The sequence below is a fragment of the Notamacropus eugenii genome, chromosome 4 (assembly GCF_028372415.1).
Source record: "Notamacropus eugenii isolate mMacEug1 chromosome 4, mMacEug1.pri_v2, whole genome shotgun sequence".
Taxonomy (NCBI): Eukaryota; Metazoa; Chordata; class Mammalia; order Diprotodontia; family Macropodidae; genus Notamacropus; species Notamacropus eugenii.
Window position 1 is genome coordinate 367,591,876 of NC_092875.1, and position 24,888 is coordinate 367,616,763.

A 24,888-nucleotide genomic window follows, 5' to 3' on the forward strand; every position below is an offset into this window, starting at 1 on the left:
ACTTTTCAGATTCATTTGAGGAACATTTGAATCCAACAATGACGGAGTTTTGTTTTGTTTTTAATGTTAGAACTATCTGGCAGTTTTATAGCTCTGGAAACTGCACCTTAATTTTAAATATCAGTTGTCATACATTAAACAAAGGATAATGCAGACTTCTAGGGAGAAAAAAAAAATCTGAGTAAGGAGGGGGAAAAAATGCATTTCCTGGCTAGGAAGCTATTGAAAGTTCTGAGCCAGGAAACATACTTCAGAAGGGTGGGGGAGAACTTCCTTGGCTCTTATGTAAGTCCCTCCTAATTTTCCCTATCTTTTTTCTATCTTCCAATCTTCTTTTCTTCTTTAAATGTCCATCCCTCAAAAAATGGAGGAGCTGCAGGAAAACTCTCAGAATAGGTTGTCAAGTGATGACAAACTGAGTAAGATCGGCATACAAATGTTTATTTAAAAAATGTTAAGTGATCTAGAGGAAAGCCCTCCCCTTTCTTATCTCTGGAAGAGCAGTAAGAGGCAGCTATGTGAGGTAACACCACTAATCTGTAAGGCCCTTAGCTCAGGTCATCTAACTTCGGATCCAGCCGCAAACCATCCCTTTGTGTCCAGAGACTCCTCCTCTATGTGTAGGAAAAAGTGCAAGTCTAGAATCAGATGATCTGAATTGAGTGCTATTGATTAGTGTTTTTAATTGAACAAAACTTCAGAAATTATCTACACCAGCTCCCTTATTTTATAAATCAGGAAATGAAGGCCCTGGTTGGATACGAAACCTACCAAAAGCCTGTAATGGTGTTAGAAGCGTATCTGAACCGGTCTCCAAATCTAGAGCCAGGATTTTCCATTGCATTTTTCCATCATTTTATTTCTATGCGCCTCAGTTGGAAAAGTCAAGGAATTCGATGGAATTATGGAGATCATGCATCTTTCCGTTCTAAATCTAATTGCATTCTAGGTTTATGGAGAACATGTGAACAAGTTACAGAGAGTGGCTACTGCCTGCCCAGGGGAAGCAAGAGAACTGATCCATAAGATAACTGTCCAGGAGATAACTGATCCATCCATAGGTGAAATATATAACGTTATTGTTTTTCCTTCCTTCTTGAAGAGAACCTAGACATCAGGAAGGTGAGGTCATCCGTAACTTGCGAGTGAACTGGATTTAAGTGAGGAGTCATTAGTCTCACTCTCTCCACCTATAGATAGGTGCATTCAAATGCTCACCTAAAAGCTTCTTTTACAACTAAGTAGTCAGGACCACAAAGTAATACTGAAGTAAAATCAGTCGAAATATCCCTTCTCCCAGAGATTGCAGGGCCCTCCAAGGGAGTCCAGTGCGCCCAAGCTTCTGCCCAAGGCAGGGAGCTAAAAGCGCGCGGCTCCTTTAAAAGGCTGCCTCTGCAGGCTCGGCTCCCTCCTCCAGCCACCCTCCTCGCCGGGGCTCCCGCTGTGATTGACACAGAAAGAGAGGAGGCGCCTGGTGCTAACAAAAGTCTGAGCCACTGGAGAGCAGCGTAGGGCCGTGGGTCTCCTCTCTGGGAACCAGCAACAAGTGGCTTGCAGAGGCACTTTCCCTTAGGAAGAAGTGGATCGCGAGCGCTTGGACCGAAGGAGCCAGGCAGTTCCTCCTCTCTGCCCTCTGGAGCCCTAGGGCGCGGATGGGGACCCGGAGGGGATGCCCTTTCCTGCCTGGTCCCGGGATGCTGGAAGCTGCCCCTACGGATTGCCCTAGTACTGCTGCCTGACCCGGCTTGTGGATTATTAAGTGGAGCTGCTGCCCCTCGGGGTACCCTGCTTCCAAAAAGATATATATGTATTATATATATTGAAAGAAAGAGGGGAAGAAAGCAAAGGGTGGAAGGAAAAGAGCAAGCCCATCTGGAGAGCCAGGGGTGAGGGGGGCGCATTGCCCTCCCGGAGATGGTCCTTCTTTAGGGGTTCTGAAGTATGGCAAAGTAATCGTCCGGGATAGAAGGGTTCACTTGCCCGCTTTCCTCAACCCCTGGTTGCCCAAGAGCCCCGTCTTGGCTGGTTAGACATGGTGTGTATGGGGAGAAGGAGAGTATGAAGCCTGCAGGATGGGAGCAAACAATGGCAAACAGTACGGCAGTGAGGGTGAGTGAGATTAATCCATCTACTAACCGTACGGGAATCCAGGCTCACTCCGCCTCCTCTGTCTCTCCCTCCTCTCCCCCTCCCTGCTTCTTCTTTTCCTCCCCTTCCCTTCTCAGGATGGAAAGTTCAGCCCTTTTTTTCTTTGATTTGGCTCGCTGCATAAAGGACTTGGGAACGTTACCTTTTCCCCTTTACCAGGAAAAAAAATTGGGAAAAAGAAGCAGGGGGGAGGGGAGCAACTAGGTTCCCAGAGGAATTCTTTCCCTCTTTTATGATTCATACCTTTACAGCTGTCACAGCGGGTTTTCCTTAAGGCACTTCCTGAATTGTCATTAGAATTTATGGACTTTTATCTCTACGCTATTTCTGAACACTCTGGTAACCTCATGCTTGGCCCAGCTTGGCCCAGGCAGTAATTGACGCGTTATTCCTTGACATTGTGCCGGATTTTGTTTGTTGTTCAGAAAGTGGAGAAAACTTCCTAAGTCTGTGTGGAACAGTGCGCTGAACTCTTTTTGTAGTGGTGAAGTTTTGAAAGGAACGTTGTTTCCTTTCTCTTATCCTGATTGCTTTAAAAAAAAAAAAAAAGGACCAACTATCAGTCCTGTGAAAGGAAGAATGTGTGAATGTTTTGTCTGTTCTCTCAGGACTCAAGACTGGCAACGAACCATCTGTTGTGGAGGGATGGAGACTGGATAGAAATATTGCCTGTCAAGTGGAAACTTGCAAATCGGGATAAACTTAAAACTCCTCCTGTACTTAATGGAGGATGGATGTGTGTTTTTTTTTCTTTTTCCTTAAAAATGATGATTGGTCATATTAACAGATTAACAGCAAGCATCCTTTCCTCATTTTGTTTGCAGAGTATGTTTACAAACTTTCAAACGGCCTCTCAGGTCTGCCTCTGGTAAACTTGGCCTGGCAAAGCTGGTCAGTTTCTCATCACGCCTTTCTTGCAGGAGAGCCTATTACAAACTCAGACTGGGTGCACACAAACTTACAGGCATACTGAAGCTTGGAACCAGGACCACATATGTTATTAGGTAGAAGTCTATCCTGTCCTCTTCCACTGTAGCACGTATGTTTGAGGTGGGGGGGGGGACGACACTCAGGCTATGTTATTGTGTTTCTTTGCTTCTCAATAGGCTTGTAAGATTGCAGTTTAATTTATACTAAGGAACGCCTCTAATTAAAAGCTTTTATTTTCTAAATACTCATAAAATTTAAAGTTTTCTCACATCGCTTTCTTTTCTTTTTTTTTTCTTTTCTTTTTCACATAAGTAAAACAGTGACTTAGGAAGAAATGACTTTCTTTTCTCCTTGGAGGGTCACTTAAGACTTTATTTTTTTAAGGGAGTTTCAAAATTGACTTTTTAGAGAGCAAATGGTTGGGGGAAGTTAGCAAATATACTTTGGTGAATGCAGATTATGCCCTGTAATATCATAAATATATTTTTATAAAGACTGCAGAAAAATAAATGAACTAGCATCTTCCTGCTATTAGTAAATTTTAAAGTTTTCCATAACCAAAGTTTAGGGGAGAAGACAGAGTATATAGACTGTATGTGAATACCATCAGTGAGATATAGTGAGTAAGAGGGAGGTACTTAGAATGAGAGCTGCAAGTTCTTTAGTGAAACTACTATTCACTCCTCCCCATCCTCGGCAACTTGTTCTGGTATCCCAGAATTCTCCTATCATACAGTGTGTGGTATATGACTGCTTCCTGTCTGAACAGCAGAATTTTCAACCCTAGGGAGAAAAAAAAAGGAGAGACAGGGAACTAATGTTCTCCAGCTGTTATCCGTAAATGCTACCTCTGCATTTTCACTTCAGCTAAAGTGAAATTTTACTGGGATCAGATTTAGATACATTGTGTACATTTTATAGGGAAAAACCCTTTTTGTGCTGGTCTAGTTAAAGAGAACCAATGGGAACTTTGAGAGGCAACTCTGGTTTTTGGCTGTAAGAATACATTGCTTTCAGTTTTATCAGTTCCTTCCTTTTTCACAGAGATATAATGATAAACTAAAGGGGTAGGGAAATAGGAATAATAATTATCCTCTTTTGTAAGCATGCACAGTGACTTTTCTCTATAATAGGAGCTATAAAATATGAGTTTAATTTTTTAAATCATTATGCTAAGTTAAATTATTATGCTAATTATAAATGCTAAACATTTGACTGAACTTACACACACACACACACACACCCTCTCCCCCGCCCCAAAAAAAGTCCTTTAAGTGTCCACACTACTAGTAGCAAAAAAAAATTTTTTCCCTCTCCTTCTTAAATGTTTTTTTAAAGTTTAACATGTAATCTATACGTTGAGACATAGTGTGGTATGATGAAAAGAATTCAGAACTATAAGGTAGGAGATTTCTGTTTTTAGTCTTGATTCTGCAATGATTTAAAAACAAAAAAGAAAAAACCCAGCAACATTTTAAAGCACCACCTATTTATTATGCAAAAGTGTTAGATTCTTTCTTCCTACCTATGTGTTCATTTTACATCTTTGAGCCTCAGTTTTCTAGTGTCTAAAATAAGTAGATTAGACTAGATCACTAGATAACCTCCCTGAGCTCTTCAAAAATCTATGATCTTTATCTGTTATGGGTCTGAAGATATGAAAAATAAAAGAATTTAAAACTTTTGTTCCACCACATTGTCTCAGAAAAAGTAAATTATAACTCCCCCTGCCCCTTTTTACATTTTTGCTGTGATGTGAAACAAAGCCCATCCATTATTTTTATTCTCTGATAGCACAACACTATTTAAGCTGCAGTAAAACAAATAGGATCTAGATTCAAATCCTTTTCTGCTACCTTCTGAATGTGTGACCCTGGACAAGTCACGACCTCTGAAAGGATCATGACTCCAAATTGCACAGCAGGCACTGATCTGCATTGAGAGAAGAAAAGCCTTTACAGGAATTCCTTACACCAATGAAATCACAGGTTTAGGAGAAAAATGCATACTCTTTTTCTTCCAGGTCCATGTTAACTGGGAGGGATCTGACAATCTTACCAAGAAGAAAATATTGAAAGCCTTCAGGTCAGGTCATTGACAGAGGCTGATAGATTGGAGCTGTTCAAACCTTGGAGCTACCCTTAGTAGCTCTAAAACAAAAATGAAAAATAAGGTTTGCCTCATGAGAGAGTCAGTTTTGAATAATATAATATCTAGTTGTAGTATTTATTTCAATTCTTAGATAAGTTTTTTTTATTATTAATAAAGTGAAATGTGTTGATAATTTGTTGGCTGAAATTTATTTCCAAAATAAAACCTTTAGTGGGTTAATGTAAGGAGAAATAATAGGAAGAATATTTGGCCACAATTGTTTCTCCTCCTCTTTCCTCTTCTTCCTCTTCTTCCTTCTCCTTTTCCTCTTCCACTTCTTCTTTCTCCTCTTCTTATCTGGAGAAAAATGTGGTGTCTTTTCTCTTTCCTCCAGATAGAAGGGGTCTGGTTGAATTAGGGGAAGGGATAAGTCCATTAACGTCTCCACAGTGAAGATATTTGGGTAGTTGAACTATATTTCTTTTCTTTCTCCTTCCTTCCTTCTTTCCTCCCTTCCATCCTTCCTTCTTTCTTTCTTTCTTTCCTTCTTTCCTTCATTTCTTTCTTTCTTTCTTGACTTTTGGGGTTAAGTGATTTGCTGAAGATCACACAATATTAAGTGTCTGAGACCATATTTGAACTCAGGTCCTCCTCACTCCAGGGTCGGTGCTCTATCAGCTATATAGCCTTACTGTTCCTGGACTATATTTCTTTAAGAAAAACCAACAGCTCATCGTTATTATCTTTTCCATTTTAAGAGTAAGGAATTCTCTTTTATAGGTAGGTGATGTGAAATAGCTAGTGTAAGAAATTGCTTCTCCATAAGAGAGACCAGTATTTGGTCCTTGGTTCTGATTCCTTCAGTTCATTCTTACCTCTCAGCTAGTTTACAGACTAGAATAACATGTTCTTTGTGAAATATCAGGTTATAAACTAGGGGGGAAGCACTAAATGCAAATGAAATCAAAAACAAAACTGCCTCTGCTCTCATTGCTTTCCACCTCTGATGATTTCCTTCTGCTTCTCCCTACCCAGGATTTTTCCACCCATCTTCCATATAGATATCCACCAGATAAATTTCTGTATAGCTAGCTGATTGATGTAGTGTAAGGGAGGGCTGGACTTGGAGTCAGAAGACTTGAGGTCAATTTTGCCTCACAAGTTTGCTATTCTTCTGTAAGGAACTAGACCAGAGCAAATCACTTATACTTTCTCTTCCTTATTTTTTTTTGGAAATCTTGACAATAATAGAACCTACCTTATAGAATTATTGTGATGTTCAAATGTGTGTGTGAGTGTTTATAGATACACATATGTGCATATCTTTGTAAATCTTAAAACAGTATATCAATGTTAGCAATATTATTATGAACATAAAGTAGGTGATTCTGATTAGGTTTTTTTTTTTCAGAAAAAAATAAGTTCTGAAAGATATGATGAAAATATTCATGATTTTCTCATTTTTCTTCAGTTCATTTGACCTTTCAGCCTTTTAAAAGGATATGTTCATTTGACCATTCTCTCTCTTTAAATTCCCTTAAGAAGGCCTTTGTTCTTCTTTTATCCCTATTTAGAAGGGATGTGAATATTACCAGAGCCTATCTGTGTCTTCAGATAGATAGATGGAGAAGTGTCATTAGAAGATATCTATGTGTCTTCAGATAGATGGAGAAGTAGACCACCATTTAGGGCTATTCAAAACTATTAGAATTATTGGTCCTGATCAGTTATGCCTCATGAACCAATATTAGCACAAAATTAGCACAAATTTTGTAGTCTTTCTCTGCATTTGAAGTATTCATGTCTGAGTTTTCAAAAACTTGGATGTTCACAAGTACCTACTAATGGATTCATTGCTTTGTTTATTTTACTAATATAAGTCTGAATTAAGAATACAGTATTCACATAGCTTGTTGCAAGTAGAATTGATAATTCTAGAAGACATGGATCTGTTCTGGAGGATAGCATCATGGGCTGGATCTCCATTCCAAGGGGAACAGACTGTACCATTAACCTATAAAGTCATCATACATAGACACTGTTGAATAAAGGAATAACCAGGAGAGAGAGTGTTTATGAGTGAACATAATGCCCTTGTGATGACTGGAACATCCTACCCATTGTAAGTGTGTAGTAGAACCACTGAACCATAGGATTTCAGCAATGAAGGGACCTTAAAGGTCACTTAGCCTAGTCTCTTTATTTGGCAAATGAAATTGCTATCTGGAGAGAAGAAGTTACTTTCCTAAACCACACCATACCATTCATTAACTTATATCAATAAGTTATATATTCAACTATCTTATACCAATAATTAAGAATTCAATTTAAGTCAACAAACATTTAAATACTTAAATAGATTACTCAAGAAATTGTACTATGTATTGGACATGAAATGTAATTATATAGTCTCAGTTGAAGAGTCCTGAACACAGAAAACTATATTGCAAGTTGGAGCATAAGTATATGGGAAAAATCAAGCAAAGAGACATGAGAAATTTAAGAAAGAAGGGAATCACTTTTAGCTAATGGCAAATAAGTAACCCGTATAAAAGAATATGACACTTTATATGGACCTTTAAAGATGAAAAGAAATTCAAAAGGTATGTGTATATTTGTGTGTGTTCAAACATGTATATATCTAGGTGAAGGTTTCTTTTTTCAGGCATCGGAGATAGCATGCAAAAATTAATGATGGCAAGTAAGATGAGCTGGACAATAGTAGGTATTCAATTTTAGCTGGACTACAGAATGGATGAAAGACAGTTATTTGAAATGAAGCAGTAGGTTGGACCCAGATCTGTGAAGACTTTGAATGTCAAAACAAGAATTTGTACTTCATTAACTAGGAAACAGGGAGACTCGAATCTTTTTGAGTATGAAAGTGAAGACCTATGCATTAGAACAGTTCCCTTGGTAGTTCTGTGAAGGATGAATTGGAGAGAGAAGAAACCAGAGGAGAGAAAGGTGTTTAGGAAGGCATCATGATAGTTCAAGTAAGAAGAAATTCTGGTCAGATATGATGATATGAACCTGAACTAGGATGGTGTTGATCAGTATAAATGAAAAGGAGACAGATGGAAAATGATAGAGGTAGAATTGTCAAGCTTTGGCAGCTAATTGGATGTGTGAAAAGAACCAAAGATTAACTACATTTTTAAGTGGGTGAGTGCAAGAATGATGGTACCATTAATGGATACAAAGAATTTGGGAAGAAGGGTGCATAGTACAATTTTTAAACATTTTTGTTTAAAGTTTTAAGTTCCAAATTCTATCCTTCCCTCCCTCTCCTCCCCCCTCCCTGACACAGCAAGCAATCAGATATAAGTTATACATATGCAATTATGTAAAGCATTTCTGAATAAAATCATTTTGTATAAGAAGACTCAAATAAAAGAAAAAAGTGAAATAAAATGAAGAATAACATGCTTCAGTCTGTATTCAATCAATATCAGTTCTTTCTCTAGAGGAAGACAATATGCTTCATCATTAGTCCTTTGGGATTTTCTCAGGTCATTGTGTAGCTGAGAATAGCTAGGTCATTCACGGTTCTTCATCAAACAATATTGCTGTTACAGTGTATAACGTTCTTTTCATTCTGTGTACTTCACTATGCATCAGTTAATGTAAGTCTTTCCAGGTTTTTCTGAAATTATCCAGTTTATGATTTCTTATAGCATAATAATATTCTGTTACAATCATACACCACAGTTTGTTTAGCCATTCCCCAACTGATGGGCATCCCCTCAATTTTCAATTCTTAGCCATCACAAAAAAAGCTGCTATAAATATTTTCGTACAAATAGATCCTTTCCCCCCCTTTTTAATATAGTCCTAGCAATGGAATTACTAGATCAAAGGGTATGTACAGTTTTATAGCCCTCTGGGCATAGATCTAAATTGCTCTCTAGAATGGTTGTATCAATTCACAACTCCACTAACAGTACATTAGTGTCCCAGTTTTTCCATATACCCTTCAACGTCCAACATTTTCCGTTTTTGTCATATTAACCACTCTGGTAAGTGTGAGGTTGTACCTCAAAATTTTTTAATTTACATTTCTCTAATCAATAGTGATTTGGAGCATTTTTTCATATGAGTATAGACAGCTTTGACTTCTTCATCTGAAAACTGTATATCCTTTGACCATTTATCAATTGGGTAATGCTTTGTATTTTTATAAATTTGACTAAGTTCTCTGTATATTTGAGAAATTAGACCATTATCAGAAATACTCGTTGCAATTTTCTTTTCCATTTTCAGCTTTCCTTATAATTTTAGTTGTATTGGTTTTGTTTGTGCAAAAATTTTAAATTTTATATAATCAAAATTATTTTAAATTTTAATGATCTCTCCATCTTCTCAAATATTATATTTTGAAGGGTTCTAGAAATTAAAATTTATTTGAACATTTGAAGTACAAAGGGGAATATTTCTGGTTACTAGACTGAATATATATGTTAAGCAAACGTACTTGATAGTTATCTCACAAAGTCATTGCAACTCTGGCTTAAATTTTTTTTTTTTTTTATCATTTGCCTCTCCATTTTTCTTTGTCATTTGCCTCTAATGAATAGTTTTATTCTGACAGAAATCAGAAGGAAAATTAAAATTAGTCCATTTTATAATCGATATATGTCTACCTTTCATCTTCTGTCTTAAATAGTCTCAGGGTCAGAAGGAAACTCATAACCTATCTTGAGAAATCTATATTTGAACAAGGGTTTCCTCTACATAAGCAGTCATCCCAACTTTGAAGATCTCAGGCAAGAGTTAATCCATTACCTCTTGTGGCAACTAATTATACTTTAGACCACTTTCAAGTGTTGGGATTTTCCCCTATGTCCTCTTTAAAAGTCAATTTTCTTTTTTTCAGTTTCTCCTACTTACTCTTTTTTCTTCACTGATTATGTAAGTCATGAGTCCTTTTTTTTTTAGTGGTGAGAGCTCTGTTGCCTAACCTGTGTATCCCTGTGTGTTTAAGTTAAGGCAGTTGAATTTATGTTATTTGATAAGGATGTTACACAATGAATAGAATGACTATTCTCTCTCTCTCTCTCTCTCTCTCTCTCTCTCTCTCTCTCTCTCTCTCTCTCTCTCTCTCTCTCTCTCTCTTTCTCTCTTTCAGTGTGTGTGTGTGTGTGTGTGTGTGTGTGTGTGTGTGTGTGTGTGTGTGTTCAAATGGGCTTGTCTTAAAGTATTTTATATATTAAAAGTACACTTTGTACTGACATTGAATAACAACACTAATCATTTCATATGCTAAAGTAGTCAATATCGTGAGATCATCCCTTCTAAGAAGCCCTGAACTGGTTAATTAAGACTTCCCCCCTTTTAGCTATAGGATTTTTTTTTTAATTTGCAAGTTTCAATAATGCTAAGAACCTTTCTGTCTGATTTACATAGGCTGGGACTCTAATACTGTAATCATATTTTAAGACAAGAGATCTTACTATGAAGAAAAGCAACAGCAGCAACAAGACAATAAAGTGAAAGATAGGATGGGGATAACTTTCCTGGAAGAAATCTGCCTGAAGTAGTTTCCTATCCATTTTCCTCCAGTTGAAAATAGAAGGTCATGGGGAAGTGCCATTTCTAAGGATGCTTAATATGCATATCCTTGAGCCAATCACTTACCATTTCTGAGTCTCAGCCTTTTCATCTGGAAAATGAAAGGATTGCACTAGAAAACTTTTAAGGTCCCTTCCACATCAAAACCTATGATCCCATGATTTTATTAGCATCCTTAGAAATGGCACTTCTTTTTGTCTTTCTATTTTCATTTGGAGGAAAATGGATAGGGGCTGTGACTCCAAGTCTGTGTGGTTGTTGTCTTCCTCTCTGAAACATGCTGGATTAGATAATATAGATTCTTTATAAAAATCAAAATAGTTTACTGGACTCAAATTTTAAGTCAATTTTGAAAGCTTGGCTTTTGGTGATCATAAAGTATATCATACTCACCCAAAGTAGTGCTGACCTGCGCGATTCTAATTTATGTGATTCTCTTATGCCTATTACACTGTTTAAGTTTTATGTTCTTTACTTTAATATTCTTTTTCTGTGCACTGATTTTGTCCCTGGGTGGCAAAGGAATCATTCTAAATGCTTAGTTGTGTTTCACTTTAGAAAAAAATGCTGTTATTTTAGAGTTTAAAGGAGAGTTCATGGTAAAAATAAAAATGAAATCTAAGCAACTTGTTTGGCTAATTTTGTTAGAGCCTTTGGAAAAAAGATTCAGACATTCTTGGAGCTTCATGCTATACCAATAAAATAGTGGGCTACAATTGAAAGCTGAATGGCAGAGATTCTCAAATGAAGGAAAACATCTAGTAAGCAGGAAAAGGGGATTCAAGTGCTTAATGTATAAGCTGTCTGCTGTCATGACCTTGGGATTTATGGAAACATGAGATCTTGGTTATTTATTTTTAAAAATTGTCATATTTGATTGATATGTATATGATGACTTTGCCAACTCACTTTGGCCAATTTTAATCTATTCTCCTAACAGCTCAAAAATGTATAACATGGTTCTTCATGCAAATGAAAGTTGCTACCATGCAAATAAATTCTAGGCTTCAGCAATATATTTATGGAAAGCTATTAAAATAAAACATTCTCACTATCTGCATCTATCAGATCATCTAGTATATATTCAATCTATGGAAAATATTCATTTTAAGCATAAATGTGTTAAATCTATTTCTTTTTTTTTTCCCATTTGGAGTGAAATATGCCATCAGCTACTTGAGTGTGAAAGTAACTGCTCTGCATTCTGGCTGAAGTATCTTATGTGACATATTAAAGGTCGTTATGATTTACTTGGCCTCTCTAAATGCTAGAGTTGCTATAAGACACCTAGACAGAATCTGACTTTTGTCTCTGTGTAGAGGTTTATGAAATTCTGCTACATCTACTAAAGTTCATATCCGACGCTTCTTATGGATCAAGATGATCATGTACTATGCATACTGAGCACAAACTATGGTTTATGGTGGATAACCTTCAAACATGGGTCAGAAATGGTAACTATAATTTTATGTCTGCATCTATAACTATCGATCAGGGTCTAGAGATATTCTGTAAATCAACCATCTCCTCTTTCCTCTCCTTTCCTATTTCCCTTATTTTTATATCTATGTCTATCTTTCTATCACTTTATTGTAGATATTATATACTTATGTCAACCTATCTTCCTTCAGGAGATCCTCAAATTATGTGTGTATGTGTGTGTGTGTGTGTGTGTGTGTAATTTGTATGTATATATAGAGAGTATATATGTATCCACGTATGCAATATATGGATATATACATATGTGTATGTATGTCTATATGTATGTACGTGTGTGTATGTATATATATATGTAGAGAGAGAGAGAGAATATAACACTTTATTTCAACCATAGCAACCCTCAAAGATAAACTGCTAAATTAGAGGGGTATTACAATCAGTGTTAGTGGAATGAGTCTCTGCCTCAGTTCCTTTAATTGCTAAACGATGGAGTTCGATTCACTGGCCTCAAAAGCCTATACTACCTCTAAATCTAAGATTCTGACTAAATCTGAATTAGTAAATTATTAACTGACTCCAAAATTTTCCTATATAATTAAATATAATCTATATTTTATGCATAATCAAAGAGGGTAACATTTGTGAAGTCCTCTGAAACTCTTGATCCACCATGTAAATATGAGCAATTAAATCTAACCTTCAAGTAGAAACACAGTACATTCTGGAATGATGGCCCTGATTTGCACTATTAGATGTGCTCATTCTATCAATTCCTATTTAAATTCATAAAAATGGACCAAAATGAAAACCAGTTGTTAACACTACATGAACTCATAATTGTAACTTTAGAAGGCTTGAGCAACGTGCAGAAATGTTATTATAACATTTTTTTGTTTGCTACCCTTGCTGTGGTAAATTCCTTTACTACATTATGTTTTAGCAGATGTAGCAGTGGAAAATAAAAGAATCAAAATCTCCAATAAAAGCTGCAGCCATTTCCCTTATCCTTCATTATTGATTTCTAGATGGTCAAGCTTATTTGGGTAGGTTGGAATAAAATTACATACAAACAATTTGACTCTTTTAAGCAAATTAATCACACCATTGAAGTAAACATTTAATTTGGCTCAAGGTTTGAGATGAACAAAAATCTTCAAATAATTGTCTTCCCCTTTCACCCACATCTCTTCTACTTCCATATGGGTTACTGTCTAGACAATCCTTCAGCCATCAACAACTAACTCCCAATGTGGTGATATGGAAAAAGCCCAGAGCCTGGTCCAGAGCCTGGAATGCATTAGTCCTATTAAAGGTTCCAGAGATGGTGGAAGTAGCTAGTAGACAATTATGTAGCACACCTGGGAAGTACTCAAGGTCATAGGGAGTGTCACAGAAAATGAATGAAGTAGACTAAGAGAGAGGGAAAAAGTAATCAAGGGGTAAAAGAAGGGAGCCTTAACATGTTAGAGAAGGAAGAAACCATCTAGGTTATAGTTAAGAAAACCGAGGCTCAAATAGATGAATTGACTTTCCCAAGGTCACCCAGTTAGTAACAGACCTGGGATTTAAGTTCAGATCTCCACAATTCTACATCAGTACTCTTGTCATTACTTAAAGAAACAATGTTGATGATGCATGAAATCGCAGCCCACTAAAGTAAAGAACTAGAATTCTCAGTGCCTTGTTGAATGTCAAAAATAACGGAAGCTATTAACTCAATTGTTTGGTGACAAGCAGATACAAAAGCTGACATGCATACCTTCATCAAAAATTGACTGTAGCATTATAAGAATTTTATCAAAAAATTTTTTTATATTTTTAACTTCTGATAAGCAGTACAAAAAAATTCCAGAAGCTACAGAAGAAAATAAAGATATGATAATACTAGTTAACATTTATACAGGGCTTATTATGTTGCTAGGTGCTGTGCTAAATGCTTTGTAAATATTGTCATATGATCCCCACAACAACCCTTTGAAGTAGTTACTACTATTATCCCCACTTTACAGTGGAGGAAACAACATAAGAAGAGGTTAAGTGACTTGTCTGTGGTCACACAGCCAATGAACTTTGTATAATCTAACTTCTACCATTCTTTTGTTAAATATTCATTTTTGTCATAAGAGAATAGAGACTTTCTTATTACGTTATTTATATTACTAAAACCGACTTAGAAAAGTTCAATAACCAAAATTACTTTCTTTTATGCTTTTACCTCCATAAGTGTGGAGATAAAACTCAACCTCCTTATTACCCCCTACACTGCTCTTATGAAATGTAGGGTCTTCAATCTGGGATCATCCTCTTTCATCTTCTTTTTCTTCATCTGCAATGCCTTTTGAATTACATGTGCTTATATATTTTATTTCTTTATGCTGTTCTGCTCTTTTCTCCCCCAACCTCTATCTCTATCCTAGCCATGTTACAGAGTTGAAAGGGGAAAAAAAAAGGATCAGAACTAGAAAGACCTTCACTGACATTCCTAATACCTGAAAATAATTTACAGTATAATTTATCTGATAAATTCTCTGCCTATCCAGCATTTGCTTGAAGCCTTCAGTGAAGAGGAATATACTTCCTCATAAAATAATCTGTCTTATTTTAAGATAGCCATAACTTATAAGAAAATTTTTCCCCTTTATGTCAAGTACACATTTTGTTTTTTGCTACTTCTACCCATAGCTTCTTGTACTGCCCACCTCTCCAAAGCAGAGCAGATCTAATCCATGACAGCACTTCATATATTTGAAGATAACCATCAGCCAGTCCCTCTCCCTGATCCACACCCCCTTTCTTTTAATTCACCCAAATTGTTCTGTGTTCTGATAATCAGTTCTCATTTTAACCTCGTAGTTTCAATGTTCTACAAGATCTTATTGACAATGTACCTCCTAAAATAAGTGTCCTGAATTGAACACAATAATAAAGATATAGTTTGATCATAGCAGATCACTATGGGGCCATTACGTCCTCACTCCTAGAAACCATGTCTCTCAATGCAATTCACAATTGCAATGATTTTTTGGGCTAGGTTATGATATTAAACTGTTGACTTATAAATACTATATGTACAGCTAAAACTTTGAGATGTCTTTTAAAATTAACAACTAAATTCAAATGCAGCCTCAGACACTAGCTGTGTGACCCTGGGCAAGTGACTTTACCCTGTTTGCCTCAGTTTCCTCATCTGTAAAATGAGCTGGAGAAAGAAATGGTAAACCACTCCAGTATCTTTGGAAGACCCCAAATGGGGTCATAAAGAGTCAAGCATGACTGAAATGACTGAACAACAATTCATTTAACTTATGTTTGCTTCAGTTTACTCAACTGTAAAATGGGGATATAATAATAGGGTTGTGAGGATTAAATGAGATTGTAAAATGCTTAGCATAGTGTCTGGCACCTAGTAGGTGCTATATAAATACTTACTTCCTTTTCTTCTCCCTTCCAAACTCTGTGTTGTGGTATTGTATTGTAGTATTCATATTGTAGTCATGTTATAGTATTTGTAATGACTTAAACTAAATATGATATATATTTATATATATATATATATACATGTGTGTTACATTTGTGCAGATGTATCATTCAGTAATTAAACCATTAAATTCCTTAAATACTTTAAAGATCTATGAGTTTATTAGCTTAGGTATTGTCTTTAGTGATTAAAATCATAATTCCTCTAGGGATGAATTGTCTGTCATCATGAATTATTGTGACTGACAAATAATTCACTACCTGTTAGCCATTTTGTACTTTTTATGCTTACCTAGACAAGTCCTTAGATGCAAATATAAAAACTTTCCTGCCTGGGAGAACATTTCACAACTTCAGCTTTATTGCCATTTACTTCCAGAGTCCAAGTTCACCCCTGGGGCACGCTAAAGCAGTAGCATGCTGGATTTTTTGTTAATCACCCTTTTTAATCACTCATTATAGTATTTACATTTGGGATATCTTTATTCTCATCAATATAGGTATTCCCTGGAAAGTTTCACTTAGCAGCACATCAGTGTTTTCTCATCCTTTGGCACTCTTGTCTGAATATTCCATGGGTGCCACTCAACGTCTCTTCTCACAGATCTCAACACTATTGTAGGATATCTATATCTTGTACTTCTGGCTACATGGAGGATCCACTTCTTTATTATAGTTATCTGATGACATCTTTTCTCTTACTACCTATGTTAAGATGAACAATTAACAATCACAGCTAAAAATATTTATTATGCTAAATACTTTACAATCTATTTCCACAATACTTTTGAAACTGATTTTCTACCTCACTTTAGAAATTTCCTTTTGAGTCCTGCTTGGTTTACATGTCTGCTTTATGTTGTAGAAAATAATGCTTAATTTTGGGATGGAAATTGCTTCCAGGGATCCAGACCTATGATTTTGAATGTTATAGATGTCCCATTCTAATTTAGTGAATTTTGGACTTTGTGGAAATGCTTTTCAGGTAGTTATCATAAACAATATTTTCATCCACTAATGGCTTGAAGGATTTTTTCTTTCTTTTTTTTCCCTAAGAGATTATAGGCCCCATGAGGGCAGTTCTATTTTCCTTTTGCATCCATATCCCCAGAAACTGATTCAGTGCTTCCCACTGCTTAATACATGCTTGTTTAATTGAGTTGGGTTTTTTGTAGTTCTGTTTTTTTTCATAATGATACTCCTAGATGAGTTCAGTTTGAAATTCTGCTTTTGGGTGTTCTGTGAATTCTTTTTATTTATTTTGGAAAGCTTTTTAGTAGTTTTCTTATGCAAATTCCAGAAATATGGTGATCAGATTCTTTTAAATTTTTTCTGGAATGTCAGCAATTCTGAGGTTTGTTCTCCATGAGCTGTCCTCCAAACCTATCACTTCCATCAGTCTTATTTCCCAATCTTGGTCCACTTGAGTTACTTTCTGATCTTGTTTTTCCACTTCAAAGGCATATCTGGCATTCTTGCTTCCATTTTATTAATCATGATACTTGTTTCATCTCAGTAATATTTTCCGATTCTCTGTAACATTTTCCAGTGTGTTGGGTTGTCAAAATCACCTCCTGATATATTTTTAATTGCATTCAGTTCTTCCTTTCCTTTTTTGAAATATTGTTTGCTTGTTATTTTGGTTACTGATTTCAGTTCATCCTTTATTTTACTGTTTTCAATTATGTCTTATTGTTAGCCAGCCCATCATTAAGCATTTATTAAGGTCTTACTGAGTTTCAGTGACCATACTAAGCTTGAAGAATACAAAGAAAGGCAAAACCATGGTCCCTTCCTTCAATTCATTCTTCATATTTTCAGTGTTATCCTTATGTTTTCTATTTTCTATTCTTATACACTTATTCATTTCTCAGTTTACAGTTCCTTGTTCACAAAATGAAGTGTAATCTTGCCCAAAGAATAGGTGCTCAATAAATGCTCAATTGAAGGGATGGTAATAAAAATTGTAGTTGAAATATACTTTTCTACATATATGAATTCATATGATCTTTGCAAGTAACCTATGTGGTAGAGAGTACAATTGTTCTTATTCTCATTCTACTCATGAGGACCCTGAGGCTCACAGTATAATTGGACTTGCCCAAGATTAGGGTTACTAAAGGGCAGACCAAAAATCCAATTCTGTTTTCACTATCCAACAGTTGTATTTTGTCTTCCGGCTTTAAAATTTTGTGATCTTGAATTTTTATGATGGTATTGGGGGGGTTTCTGAAGTGGGAAAAAAACATTGTTTAGCATGTATATTTCAGGAAAAAGGAAATAAGAATCATGACTGTGAGTTCCGACCCTTGTTGACTGACAGCAAAACATTGTCAGACTTCAGTGTGAATCACAAGGCCAGGTTTGATTTAATTTAAAATCCTGCTGTCGATTGTTTATTGAAAGTTATGTTGTTTTGTTTCATTTGTCTCCGCTAGCTTGGAAATTGGATTTGGGCAGTTTTACATATTCATTGAGATAAATAAACATTCATCTGGGAAACATCTTTCTATATTCACACTTTAAGCTGATAAAACACTCTTGTCCCCTATTTCTGTCTGGGTTAAAGTGTCTCATGTGTAACAATTATGTTTAAATATATTTTTTGATCCTATTTGATAGAATTCAGGAGAAACAAACCTTCCTTGTCTTCCCAGTTGACTTCATGCAAAGATAAAAATTCATTACATTATACTGTATTTTGTGTCTAGATAGAATAGTTCAAATTAACCTTTTGTTACTGGCTAGATGTCAACCAGATTCAACAAGTCACCCTAAATCCATAAGTAAAAGATTCTTTAGAAGTCTGATTATGTTTATTTATTACTTATAAAACTATATTTATTGTTCATTTGTATGTGAGTATACATATGTAGGAATGGAGATATGTGTGTATACAGGTGTTTTTGAAATGGTTCTTTCCCACCAATTAAGTAAAAATTGAGTCTATTCTTATAACTCTCCTCCTTGAAAGGAAATACTCAATCTTAATGGATGGAATGTGTACATGTACCAACTTTATAAAAGTCAACCTGTTGTTTCTTTTTTAAAATGTGGCATCTGTTAGGGGAGTAGCTTTTGTAAAAGTTGGTCATGGGAATGGTTGAAGTAAGCAAGAAACAAATAGAACCCTCAGGGCTACTTTTAAGATTCATGTGAGTCTCAGATTCAGTAGGGTGTAGGACAGCCATGATACCAATTGACTTGTTTACAAGAGATATTAGTTATTGAATTGAGAAAGCTGAAGTATTTTGTTGACCGAGATGTTTGTAGGAAGTAGAATGATTCTTTTGTTTCTCTCTGTGGTGATGATTTTAAAAGTATGCTCAGGATCAGATAGATGGCAACAGTGCCTCATACTGAAGCATGGTCCTGATGTGGATTGTGTTTACTGAGTTTGTCATTGAGCTTAGTTGGCAATTTGTTTTGAAGTGCTGGAATGTAAATTGAAATTTATAGCAAGCATTCATATGCTCATATTTAAATGAAATTTGGTAAGAGAAGCATAACAGCAGTTCCAGTGTTTAAAATATTTTTATACACCAACTCTCACTTGAATAATATATATTGTCCTCTGGGTACTTAGGTCTTTGGTACTACAAAGGAATATAATATCTAATAGCTATCATTTATAATTTTGTAAATGTTATTTCATTTTATTCTAGCAATAACTCTTGGGAAGCAGGTGCTGTTATTTCCCCCATTTTACAGATGAGGAAACTAAAACAGACAGAGATCAAGTAACTTGCCCAGGGTCACACAGCTGCTAAGTTTCTGATTTTGTACTCAGGTCTTCCTACCCATACCACCTAGAAATATTGCATTCTGGAATAGCACATTCTTAAAATTTTGGTTCTGTGTTTGGGGTTTTGTGTTTTTCATTGTTTTCGACTTTGAAATGTCTTATCAATTGAGTGGTTAAGAGAAGTATTGGTAAGGGCCTCATCCAGATCAATTAAGGTAAATCCAGAAAAATAACACAAGTGGAGTTTATTAGCACAAGAAGGTATCTAGACATGGGAGTCCCCTGGTGAAATTACAACTGGGAGCTGCTTTTATAGACAGGAGTAAATCAATTTCTGTGTAAGAGTAAGACAATTCAGATGGGTACATGTTCCAATAAGGAGATACGAGATTAGTGTCACCTCAGCTCCCCTCCTATTACTGCAGCATTGGGAGTTGGGATTAGAGCTAAAGAGATGGGATTAGCACTAAAGAGATGGAATTAGCACTAAAGAGATGGGATTATCATTAAAGAGGCTGTTCCATTGCCCACACACTCAAAGGTTAAGCAAGGTTAAAAAGTGGGGTCACTTAAACTGACTGCATCAGTGACCGACTTTGCTCAGAGTGATACACAGCCAGCATATTTTGGTAGACAGTATGACTGGGTTACCTTGGGGATGCTTTTTTTTTCGCTGTTAGTCATTACATCAGCTGAATCATAAAAACTCAGTTCACTGAAATTAGATGAGCTTCAAGGAGTTGCTTCATTGATAAATGCTAATAAAATCAGAGAGTTAATTTTTCCAATGGTCCTGTGCCTAAAACAAGAAGATTGTCTCAACAAAGAGGCCGAAGTGTAGTAAAGATACAACTAACTGACTAATGTGCTGTTTGAATGTTTATACATTACCAAATACAAATGTATCCTGCAAATCTAGTCTGTTGTTAGATACTATAGTACACACATTAAACTTGTCACATTTGAGCTTGCTTCTGATTGATGTTTGCTACATCGCTTCAGACTTAGAGCAGGAGGATTTATCAAGCTTTCAAAGACTGGCCAAGTTTCTCTGTTCAATATTATACTGAAAATGCATGTTTCTGTTTGTATGGCTTAACTATACAATTAGACAATTCAGGTCCACCCTCAAGGTTACCGATGGAAAGTAACCCATGGTATCATGTGATTTTAGAGCTGGGAAAGATTTTGGAGAGTTCCTTTAATGAAGGTGAAGGAGAATACTCCTGTTGAGAAGGAAGAACTATCATAAAGTCGGTAAGGATATAGATGTATATGGACACACAGCAATTTAGATAAGGTTTCAATTTTAACTCTTTTATATTATTGTTATTCAATCACTTCAATCATGTTTTCTTGGCAAAGATACTGGAGTAGCTTGCCCTTTCCTTCTCCAGCTCATTTTGATAAATGAGGAATTGAGGCAAACAGGGTTAATGACTTGCCCAGAGTCACACAGCTAGTGTCTGAGGCTAGGTTTGAACTCAGGAAGATGAGTCTTTTTGACTCCAGACCTGGCACTCTGGCCACTGTGACTCCTAGCTGCCCTATTCTGTTGGGAGAGTAGGATGTTTGGGGGCTGGAAATTGGAAAGACAGACAGGTCCCACTATCTACAAAGGAAGGTGAATGTTCTCTCAACTCTTACCAGAGCTGCAAAAGCAGCTGAAGCCAGGAATTGCATATTTTATCTCTGCAGTAGAATGTGACCTTGAAGAGGACAGAAGTTAAGGAGGGAGTGGACATCTCAGGGACATGAGATAGCCTACTTAAAGGGTAGAGGTAGGAGACTAAATTCATTTTGTATGTATTATAGAAGGCATAAAGCTTAAAGCTGCACTAAGACTTTTAGGACATGCTGTAGAGTCTTTTAAGTTTTGCAAAGTGGTTTCCCAAAACAATCCAGTGACATAGAAAGAACAAGGAGGACTATCCTCGTTTTACAGACTAAGAAGCAGTCTTTGAGAGGTTAAATGTCTTGCTCTTGGTCATATGTCCAAGAAGTATTTGAGGTAAGGTCCAGGTCTTTTGACTTCTTCATTCATTGTTACTCCATAACCGCTACATAGGCTACCCTACCATATTACCACTATACTTTCCAGTATTATTGGATATTGGTAATAAATCTGATTAATTATTACTTCTTCTTTCCTTGAAACCCAAAGAGCTCCAAAGTAGTAGGTAGGATGGGATTTCTGAGAGTTAAAATCTTAAGCTGAGCTGGGAAGTCACTGGTAACACTGAAAGCCCTACACTGTCCCCAACCTGCTTTTGGAGGTCTTCAGACTCTCCTTTGCAGCCAGCTGGACCACTTCCTCTTGTCACAATGTCACTGTACAAGCTTTCTGCCCCACACACCCCCATGTGTGGAATGCACTATCCTCCTGACCTTTGACTCTTAGAATTCCTATAATCTGAACACTTGTCATTTTCTATATGGAGCCTAGCTTGTCTCCTAACCCCCAATTCCCAGTTATTGACACTACTAGTGCCTTCAAAATTATTTTGAGATAATTTATTTTTATTTACATATGTGCATATTGTTTTCCTTCTATAGACTATAAATGCCTTGCAGGTAGGAGCTATTTATTTAATTTTTGTCTTCGTTTCTAAGCAAAGTAACCAAGCATATAGTATACCTTTAAGAAATGCTTATTTTGTTAGTTGACCAATTATTTGCGAAGTATTCTGCCTGCCCTTTGCCTATCACAGAATCATAGTCTTGTGGAGATGGGAGTTGGGGGGAGGACTTAAAGAATATCTCATCAAAAACAGTAATTTAAAGATGAGGAAACCAAGAGACAAAGAGATTAAATGCCTTGTCCAAGGTCTCATAGAGGCAGAGTCAAGTAAAATTTAGACTCAAAGTCCTTGGACTCCAAATCTAGCAGTCTTTCTGCAACATTCTTCTGCTTTTCCTATTAGCTTTGGAGACAGAGATATGGAAAATTTTGAGATATATAGATTTCATTATCAATGTTGCTTGTAACTTGCACATTCTTCAAATGAGAACACCATGATCCAAAGTAATTTGCTCAGGTTTTCATATTTAGGTTGCAAAAGCAAAAACAAAGTTGTTGTGTTTTCTTTCTTTTCAAGGTGGTGTACACATTCAGCCACTATTTACCTCTTTATCAGTGGAATGTTCAGATGTCTACCTGATCTATCCAGCTATGAAACTGTTCATCTTCCCCTTCATTCATGTTAATCCTTCCTTCATTCCAAAATTGTTCTCATCACCTACCATCTTTTACCAAATGTTCTCTGAAGCCTAGCATAGATAGGCACTGAAACAGTTAAAATGTGGTTATCAAGGGAGATGGTTATACTTCTGGCATCTTGAAATGTGTATATTGCTATTTATTGATTTCTAGGACAATTGATAGTTTGATAATACTGATTAGAAAAAGGGGCAGTCATTGAAAAAGTAAAACCAAAATTTTCAGGCTTCAAGAAGTATAAGAAAAAACCCCCAATAACGTTATACAATTATTATCTCATTTGATCTTCCCAGCAACCCTGGGAAATAGGTGCTATTATTATCCTCATTTTACAGATGAGGAATCTGAGAACCACAGATTAAGTCGCTGAGCAGAGATTAAAGATCTTCCTTACCCATTAATGGGACTGCCCATTAAGGGAAGCATGATTAGGGGAGACCCACACCTTTTGTTAATTTCTAGTGCACTGATTCTCAAGGGCTGGGATGCCCTCTGGCTCTGAAAAGTGTATAAATACTCTGAGGTGAAATCTTACTTTGGGGCTTACTTGTTGGAAGTATTTGTTTGGTCAGATGAGACTCTGGGCAGCCGTTAAGGAGCCCCTCCCCCCACTTTGAAAACTCAGGTGTTGGTGTTTCTCTTTCTGGTAACTATGTACATATGGTCAGACATTTATCTGTCTGTTGATCTGTCAGACTGTTGGAAGCCCTGTCTGTTGATTTTGATTTCTCTGTATTTTCTCTGAAGTTCAGGGTGTTGATGTTTTCCCCTGAACTAAGTGAATGATTCATGTGCTTGATTAAAGTGATAGTTGACCCTTCAAAAGTTGCCTTTCCTTTTAGAAAAGCATTTGTAAGAACCGATGATAGCAGGCCTTCCTGTGTATGTTGGGTGCTTGCTTTTACAGTCACTTACCCTGGGTCTTACATCTAGTAGGTATCTGAGGCTGGATTTGAACTCAGTTCTTGATTGATCCAAGTCAGATGTTCTATCCACTCCAGAATGATAGGAGAATGGAACCTTCCTATGTCCTACAACTTCTTTACTCTGACCACTAAGGCCATACCTGCTCCTTTCAAGGCTTGGGAACTTCATGTTCTGCTCCCAGTGCTACTGAACTCTATGTAGCTGCCATCTGCCAAAGCTCTGCTCCTCTTGGCTGCTGCTGCTGCAACTCTCTGTGTTTCTAAGTGTCATCTCTTTGCCCTGCTGCCATTGCTCTGAGTTACCATCTGATGAGGCCCCACCCTGCTCCTCCTGTTTCTTGGTGCCAGTGCTGCTGTCGCCACTGTTGCTGTGCTGGAGAAATAGCATATTCTTTTCGAATGAGACCACAGTGTTTCAGTGCTGGCCAACACATTTTGAGTTCTATTGTTAATTAGCCTTACAACTCATCTGGCCCACAAAAGGGCCTCTTATACAGCTGTTAGACTTGAAGACTCACCCTTTCAAAAGGTCCTCAGTCTTTTTTGACTAGTGAAGTAGGTGAATAGTATTTAGTGATCCTTTCTTGCCTCAGTAGAGGCAGGGTGCCTGCAACAAAGTCAGCACCCACCTCCCACCCCCACCTGAGTTTTCATGAAAATAAATACTTGCACCTTTTTCATCTCAGCACTTAGCACAGTGACAAACACATAGATATTTCATAAACACTTGTTGGTTTAACTTCACTTTGATCATTCCCATCATGCCCCAAATAACTGTTGCTTGATCCTGCAAATGGCTTTTAATCTCTGCTAAACCTCTAGAAGACACTAAAAATAACTGTAGAGGAGAAACAAAAAAGTTGGTGGGCCAGTTGTCATTTTTGCCACCCCAGCAACTCCCATGGTTTCTTATATTATAAAATGTGATATCTCAAAGAATAACAAAATGGCTTGAATCAAACAACATTTATCAATGATTTGCTTATACTGCTTATCTGTGCCAGTCATTTTGATGCTTTAACCTAAATCCTTCTAGTTAACTATTTTTATGTTTATATGTTTTGTCTCTTCAATTATATTCTAAAGTTGCTTTAAATTAGAGATGAGGTTCTTCACTTCTTTTAAATCCCCATCAGCACCTATCATAGTGCCTTCAAAAAAAAAACTTTTAAATTCACAGAAATAGTAGAAAACAATGGACCCATCCATTTTTTAACATATGAAAAGACTGATATTAGAATAGTTATTTTTCCTCAGTTATACAAATTAATTCCTTAAAAAGAAAACTTGCTGAATTTCATTGAAAAAAATACTGACACACTGATCCAACTTTTTTTATT

At 36.5% G+C, this 24,888-nt stretch overlaps 1 protein-coding gene across 3 annotated transcripts in view; it reads left to right on the forward strand.

Moving 5' to 3' along the window:
• FBXL7 (F-box and leucine rich repeat protein 7) overlaps positions 1 to 24,888 on the forward strand; it is a 499,606-nt gene that overhangs the window by 20,222 nt on the left and 454,496 nt on the right. Inside the window, exon 1 of one of the 3 annotated variants that reach the window (XM_072605454.1) lies at positions 1,441 to 2,109. The exons of 1 other annotated variant lie outside the window; for it this stretch is intronic. In XM_072605454.1, the coding sequence (XP_072461555.1) occupies positions 2,073 to 2,109 (37 nt within the window). In that variant the 5' untranslated portion in view covers positions 1,441 to 2,072. One more of the 3 variants, XM_072605455.1, reaches the window with a different exon arrangement.